This window comes from Arachis stenosperma, chromosome 8 (assembly GCF_014773155.1).
Source record: "Arachis stenosperma cultivar V10309 chromosome 8, arast.V10309.gnm1.PFL2, whole genome shotgun sequence".
Taxonomy (NCBI): domain Eukaryota; kingdom Viridiplantae; phylum Streptophyta; class Magnoliopsida; order Fabales; family Fabaceae; genus Arachis; species Arachis stenosperma.
This window is the reverse complement of record NC_080384.1, coordinates 8,654,194-8,662,248: the sequence shown is the minus strand read 5'-3', so window position 1 is coordinate 8,662,248 and position 8,055 is coordinate 8,654,194. Positions and strand designations below refer to the sequence as shown.

Here is an 8,055-nt window from a genome sequence, read left to right as displayed (position 1 = left end):
ACAGGAATAAATTTAAAAGTTTAACAACCAATTAAAATATCATTAATTCAAAACAAATTTTAAATTATACTCTACTTACATAATATTATTTAATTTCTAACTACACTAAATTAATGTAAGAAACTCTAATTACACACTTCATTAAAATATTTAATCAAGAATTTAATAAAATATTTAATAAAATTCTAAACAAATAACAAAATACAAAAGTTATAGAAAAATTATTTCTGATAGTGACTGCAGAATAGAGAAAGCGTGGTGGTGATAGGAGGTGGTAGTGAAATCTACGGTGATGGAATTAGAGTTTACTAATATAACAAACAATAAAAAAATAGATAATAACCTTATCTTTGGCGCGGCGGACCTCAGACGCTATGACGGCGACGCGGTGACGACCTTCGACGGAAAGGGACACCAATAATAGTAGCAGAGGCTTTAAACGGAAACTCCAACAGCAATGACGATGTTGTGCTGATCGCAATGACAATGGGGCTAAACGGCAGCGATGACAACTCCAAACTTAAATTTAAGACTAATAAATCAAGTTATGATTCATCGGTACAATAAAAGTCGAATTATAGAGACTACTTCATAATTTAAAATTGGCTTCTATTAGGTAGACAATAAAAAAATTGAACAACGTGAACAATGGGCTGATTTTTTAGCTCACCGAGAATTAAAAAAAAAATCAAATCAAGTTAAAAAAATCCTTTTAACTCTACTATTGAAAATTTTAACTATTCCCTTCCTTTTAACTCTAATTACACTTCTTTGTAATCCAAACCCCCTCCCCACTGTGGCCATCTCCCGCCGTCACCAACCTCGAGTGGAAAATGGATCGGATCCTCTCAATTTTTTTAAACAATTGAGGGAATAAAGTGTGATCTCTCACAATTAATTTTATAAATGGGACCAAGAATAACTATGAGAGAGAGAGAGAAATGAAGGGTTAGACATCACACATTACACTCTCAATTTTTTTAACAATTGAGAGGATCCATTCCCCCTCGAGTGCTGTATTAACAACAAACATCTCATTCGCATGAAGAACAAACATTCCATTTATATTGAAAACAAACATCTTATATATATGAAGAAAAAACATCTCATTTATATTAAGAATAAACATCTCATTTGCATGAAAAAATAAACATCCATATGTGTATATAAAATTTCCGCTGTATACCTTCTCACTGCACGTCTAGCATGTTGCTGTAGAGGTAGCCTTTTAGATCCATACTATGCGGTGTTGTGATGTTCGTGGCGAAGATGGTGGAGAAAGACGGAAAGGAAGAAACGAGAGGCGAACACGGAATAGAGATTCTGAATGGCTTTGAACAATGCGTTGGCGTCGAGGTGGTTGTCTATCGGACGTTTGCGGAGATGTTTGGACAGCACCAGCAGGCGAATGAGGGCGTCGGCTGGAGGTTGGGTGGCATCAGATCGGAGTGATGGGAAGTGAAACGACATTTAGAAGTACCTTTGCAAATCGAAAATGGCAAATAAAGAGACGAGGTTAAATTTAAATTGGATGTAATTGTTAATCTTTATTTTTTTATTTTATTATTCACATTGTTTACTCATTTCATTATCAACCTATACAAAATTATTTAAAATGATCTCATTTTTATTTATCTTTTCATAATAAAAAAAAGTATTTTAGCACTAATCAAATAAATTTATTCCCCTAAAGTTTTGAAAGGAGTTTTATTAAATGGAAATGAATTTTCCTACATATCTATGGGGAAAGGAAAGATAAAAAAATAATAATAATTTGATACCATTAATCTATTTTTTATTTATTGTAAATTTATTTTTTATTTTTTAAGATTTAAAATTTAAAATTTAAAATTTAAAATTTAATATTTAACATTTAAAATATTAAAAAAATTCATTGATATTATTAAAAAAAGAGTAATTATCTAAATCAGCTTCCAATGATTTTTAAAGCGACATTTTAGTCCCAAAAAAATTAATACACAGATTAATTTTCAAGGTTTTACTCCGGCAGACAAATCAGTCTCCAGTTTATTTTTCGACAGAGTAATTACCCAGATCAGTCCCAAAGATTTTAAAATCAGACATTTTAGTCCCCAAAAAAATTAATGTACAAATCAATCCCCAACGTTTCTCTTCATTAGACATAACAGTTTTCCGTCTAAAAATAAAATAAAATAAAATAATTATTATTATTATTATTATTAATTGCATAATAATATTGTACTATAAATTTTTGTATTTTTTGGATAATAATAATAATAATAATAATAATAGATATTATTTTATTAGAAATTTAAGATTAAAATCATTTAATATTTTTGTATTTAATATAATTAAAAAATGTATTATTTTAAAAAATATGTTTGTATTAAAAGAAACATATATTTAATATAAATCTAAATTAAAATATTTTCTTTTAATATATATTTTTTAATACAAACATATTTTTTTTAAATAAGATATTTTTTATTATATTAAATACAAAAATATCAAATAATTTTAACCTAGAATTTATTGTAGAATAATCTCTAATAATTTTATTATTGAGTGATTATATATATAAAAGAATCTAATAAATAAATTTATTATTATTTTTGTCTAAATAATATAAAAAATTATAGTATAATATTATTGTGTAATTAATAATAATTATTTTATTTTATTTTATTTTTGGAAGAAGGACTATTATGTCGGAAATGGATCCTCTCCATTTTTTGTCACTGGAGAGAATAAAATGTAATTTCCCACTTTTAATTCTACAAGTGGGACCAGAAATAAATGAGAGAGAAAATGCAATGAAGGGTGAGATCTTTCACTAGATATCATCCAGTTTTTTTTCCACTGGAAAAGATCCACTAATAGAAAAAAACGTTGGGGATTAATTTGTACATTAATTTTTTTTAAAGATTAAAATATTTATTTTTAAAATCTTTGAAAACTAATCTGATAATTACTCTACTAAAAAATAAATTAAAAACTAATTTATCTATCAAAATAAAATTTTAAAAATTAATTTATATATTAATTTTTTTTAAAACTAAAATATCTACTTTTAAAATCATTTAGACTTAAAAAAAAGTTTAAAAAAAGTTTATTCCATACTTTTCTAGTTTTTTTTTTTTTTTCTTCGTTTGGGGAGAGAATTTTTTGGTTTTATGACGGTCTTTTTTAAATCTCTTTGACCAAAGCATATCGTTCATCGTTGGGCGGAGGAGCAAGTTGGAATTAGAAAGAGATTTCCGGTTGGTGCCCTGAATCCTGATTTGTGCAGTGCTCATCTAATCCACTTCCATGGACTTCCGACAACACTACCAACCACACAAACCCCAATCTTTCATGTAATTTTCTTTGCATTCAAATTTTCTAAAACCCCTAACAATAAAGTCCCCTTAATCTGTCTCTTCTTTTTTCGCAGAAATTTCCACACGATCGATTCTGATGCTCAGATGTCGCAACCCAACTCCTACTTTAACCCCACCGATTTGCTCCACAGTCCTCCCTGTATGTCAATTTCTCCATTTAGGTCTTTGGTTTTTGTTTTTTTGTTTTTCAATTTTCTCGCTCTCTCTTCTTACTTTCACTACCTGCAAAAGAAAAGGAAGCAACTTTGCATCACCTAGGTTTCAAAGCTTCTATTTTAAACTTTGAATTTTCATTAACATTTTGTTCGGTATGCGGTTTCGTGCTGTTTTTATAGTAATTGTTGCTGGGCTTGCTCCGGCTGATGGCGGTGCCGATTTGCAATGGAGTTACGGTTTGGAGAAGGAGGGAAAAAGGTTAAAGGAACATGATTTTTTGGAGAACAATTCTCAGGTATCCTGTGTTGATTTCATGCAGCTTCGACCGGTTTCCACTGGGTTGGGTTTGTCACTCGACAATACCCGTTTTCCTTCCACCGGAGATTCTGCTTTGTCTTCGCTCGTTGTTGACGATATTGATCGAGAGTTACTTCAGCAGGATGCTGAGTTTGATAGATTTATCCGAGTGCAGGTTAGTTCAGGTATTTTCATGTTTGCTTAGTTAGGGTTTTCTGCTGCTAAATGACAATATGCTATTTTCATTATTATGCAGCTTGCAATGATTATTCATGATGGATGTTTTTAGCTCTGTGATATGAAGATCAAATTATTCGTTCTTGTATGCATCGTTGTTATCAAATTTTCTTTCTTCATGGAATGTGCTTATGTTCAGGGTTAGCATATTTGGCTTTTGAAAATACCTGTTTAATCATTTGTGTTGTCTTTGGTGATTGTAAAGGACAATGTGTATTCCGATAATTAGTTATGATTAGTAAGAATCATTGATGTTGTAAAGCTGGTTTAGCTTGCAAATGTGAGATTCCAGATTTCTCACTCTGGTCCTGGAGAGTCAGATCTGTAATAATGAGATCGAGCTTCTTCATCTTTCCTTTTCTTCATCATTGTGCAATCAATAAACTGCACTTGTTAGTAACTTGCTTCAGAGTTCAAATCACTTATTCCTGTGTTGGATTTCATGCATTATAACCTATTCTGACAGACATCTATATAAACAAGAAAGCTGTGTGCAGTGTCTAATCTGAGTAACATAACAATAATTCGTTATTTTAATTCTGATAGGGTGAACAAATGCGGCAATCCATTCTACGGAAAGTTCAGGAAACGCAACTTCAGAGTCTATCTATCATTGAAAACGAAGTCCTTCGTAAACTCCATGAGAAAGAATCTGAGGTAGAAACCATCAATAAGAAGAACGTAGAACTTGAAGAGAGAATGGAGCAGTTAAGTGCTGAAGCCGATGTCTGGCAACAACGAGCCAGATATAATGAGAATATGATTTCTGCTTTGAAACTTAAGCTTCAGCAAGTTTATGTCCATAGCAGAGACAGTAAGGAAGGATGTGGTGACAGTGAGGTAGATGATACAGCTTCATGCTTCAACGGCCATTCCATTGATTTTCAACTTCTCTCACAAGAGAAGAACAATATGAAAGAAATGATGACTTGCAAGGCTTGCAGAGTCAATGAAGTCACCATGCTTTTATTACCTTGTAGGCATCTCTGCCTCTGTAAAAATTGCGAGAGTAAGCTCAGTTTTTGTCCTGTGTGTCAATCCTCTAAATTCATTGGCATGGAGGTGTTTATGTAAAAAGATGGTCTTACATGTGAAATCTCTAATTTTATATGAAAATCACATGTTTGCTTGTGTTACTGATATCAAATATTGTGAGGAATGTTCAGCTGTGTAAGAACCTGGTGCTAACCAAATATTTGTTCCCTGGAAATTGTTGCTTAGGTTACTGTATGCATGAAAGAGTTACAGCTGTCTTCAATTTGATTAAAGTTCATCACTCACATGATAGGTTTCTTTCTATAGCCTTCTAGCTTCTAGCTAGGTGATCGTAGTTTTTTGAACATGTGAGTTCATGTGATTGTTATAAATAAGAACATGTGATGCAATGCGAAAGATATATATATATTCTTGGGTATCTAGCAAGGCAATCAAGTTCCAAGAGTTCACTTAAACTTGTAGTTGTAGGGTTTTAAATAAGGATAATACTATGCTAAAAAGTATTTTTGAATGAAGAATGAAGATGATTTTTTTTTTTATATATGAACAAAGGTTAATAGAAAAAACACGTTTTTTTATAAATTTAGTGAGAATCTTCACTCTTTAATCTTTAAACAAAGTCGGGTTCTTTTTGCCAGTTATGTATTGTAGTATTTTTTTTATTTTAGAATACCAACCCGTTGATTTAGCGTCCCTTCAGCCCTTATAGTTGGGTTTCAATTTTGGGCTTCGGCTTTTGAATCGGCCCTTATAGTTGGGTGACATCTTCTTTGGGCTTTGGCTTTTAAACATTTTTCTTTTTGGATTACGGATGACTTCTAGAAGGAAAATTTTAAAAGAACAGACAAAATGAACAGAAAATGTTTAAGTTGAGGGGTGACACATAATAAATATTAAAAACAAAATCATAAGAAATTTCTACTGCAATCACCCATTGCTTGAGGTGCAATAGGCTATTGAAATTTATAGGCCGTCTCTTATGAGATAAGAAGAAAGAGCGTTCTCATACAAATAAAATAGCATGCTTCATTGTTGTAAGATGAAATTTCATTAGTTTGTGTATTTTTAACACAATGTATTCACAAAAAAATTGTATTTCATTTTTATCTTTCAACCAAACACACCTGGAAGAATTATTGGTCAACAGCTTCATCATTAAGGTTACGTGGTTAACTGACCATTACTGAGATATGGTGAATCGACTCTCATGACTGTTGGAAGAAGATTTTTTAAAAAGAGCGTATTGCCAAATGGGTAAAGTAATAAAGTTAAGAATTAAATTAATTATCATTGTATTTATAATTTTTATTATGTCTAAGTTATATTATTTTAATTCAATAGTAATTAGATTCTTATTTTTTACTCTATCAATTTTTTCATCTTAAAAGAGCTTGATCTTGTATCCGTGATTGTTTAAGGAATTATTATTCTTATTTTGAGGCCAATGTCTTTGTTAGTAGTATTTATTAAAAGAAAAAAGTTTAAAAATAGTTGTTAATAATAGCCTTAACAAGTATCCTAATTAAATTCTTAATATTAATATAGCAAAAAATATTTTAATGAAAATAGGAAATAAATCGGTCTAAAATTATTTTATTTTGTATTTTTTAATTACTACAAAAATAATTAAATAATATTAGAATTTAAATATATAATTATAAATATTATAATGTGATTATAAATATTAAATTAAATAAAAATATATTTGAATTATTGTTTTACTCGTATTACCGATAATACATATAGTTCAAAGCTATGATGTACGGACATTAACACTGACACGAGACACGACACGATACGGAACACGCCGATATACGAATTTTAAAATGTTATAAAATACAGAGACACATACATATAAAATATAAAGTATTTTTTAGATAAATCGTAATAATATTTTAATATTTTATTGATATTAAAATATAAACTAATTTTTTAATTATTTTTAATAATTTATTTTAATTATATCAAGTATTTAAAATATTTTTGTTTTAATAAATAATAATATATATTATATCTAAATTTATTTCAATAATATATATTAAGAATAAGATTGGACATACCGACACGTAATGGTATTTAATTATGTTCAAACGTGTTTGGAAAAAAATTTTCTTTTTTTATTTTTTATTAAAACAAAATTAGACAAACATGCATATCAAACGAATATGGATGAATATTGTCTCCGATACGAACACAGCATTTCAACTAAATGTCCATGCTTCATAGGTTGGAAGCAACATATATAAATCAAGTTTCATCGAAATAATTGAAGGTTGTTTAATCTAATGATGACCTTAATGCCTTAGATATGTGTTGAACACTGAATGTTGGGTCTAATTAGTTAGATTGAAACGTGGTAGGGAACAACATATCACTATATCTTTCCAATCTTCCTTTACAAACAATTTTCAAGAACACATTTATTAACGTGTTCAGGGATCTCAAACCTTTTAACATGAAAGTAAGAGAAGTAATTTTTTTTAGGGTTCCTGCAGGTTTATACTTAATATACTGATATAAAACTAGCTCAAACTTTTCCCACTATTTAATATAGTGGTCAAATACTCGAACGAAAAGCATAGGATTATTTTGGCTTTTATTTATTTTTAATACTTTATACTTGTGATGTAAGTTTTTTTTTCCCCCATAAGAAAGGACGAAATATTAAGAGAAGACTGCTTTTCTATTTTTACCATTTTTCTTTCTTTGAAGTAGGTGGAGAAGATTGGTGAACTTTTTTCTAATCATGCCTTAGAAAGTGATGACAAATAGGAGAGTGAATATGCGTCGGCCATGATTATAACTAAAACTATGTATCTATCTATCTATCTTGCAATCCATTATTGTTATAATTATAAGAATAATGATTCCTCCCACCACTTCCTCCACTTCCACCACCCTCTCAGCTCTTAGTCCTGTCGTACTCATGCCCCTTTCCTTTCTTTTTTCTACCTCTCTTCTTTCTCTCTTTAGAGTAAAGTAGTCACCTTCATTATATTTAGATGGT

The 8,055-nt window shown here is 29.8% G+C and overlaps 1 protein-coding gene across 1 annotated transcript; it reads left to right on the top strand.

Annotated features, from left to right (window-relative positions):
- Positions 1 to 3,141: 3,141 nt before the first annotated feature.
- LOC130943998 (probable BOI-related E3 ubiquitin-protein ligase 2) lies at positions 3,142 to 5,448 on the top strand. Its single transcript, XM_057872112.1, has 4 exons — positions 3,142 to 3,338; positions 3,416 to 3,501; positions 3,698 to 3,990; positions 4,599 to 5,448. The coding sequence occupies exons 1-4, from the start codon at positions 3,292 to 3,294 to the stop codon at positions 5,124 to 5,126; spliced, it is 954 nt and encodes a 317-aa protein (XP_057728095.1). The 5' UTR covers positions 3,142 to 3,291; the 3' UTR covers positions 5,127 to 5,448.
- The last annotated feature ends 2,607 nt before the right edge of the window (positions 5,449 to 8,055 follow it).

Excerpts from the sequence above, each read along its gene's own strand:
- LOC130943998 (XM_057872112.1), top strand. The coding sequence starts at position 3,292 with ATGGACTTCCGACAACACTACCAACCACACAAACCCCAATCTTTCAT. Across the intron at positions 3,339-3,415 it reads CACAAACCCCAATCTTTCAT|AAATTTCCACACGATCGATT; the intron begins GTAATTTTCTTT and ends CTTTTTTCGCAG. Across the intron at positions 3,991-4,598 it reads ATAGATTTATCCGAGTGCAG|GGTGAACAAATGCGGCAATC; the intron begins GTTAGTTCAGGT and ends TAATTCTGATAG.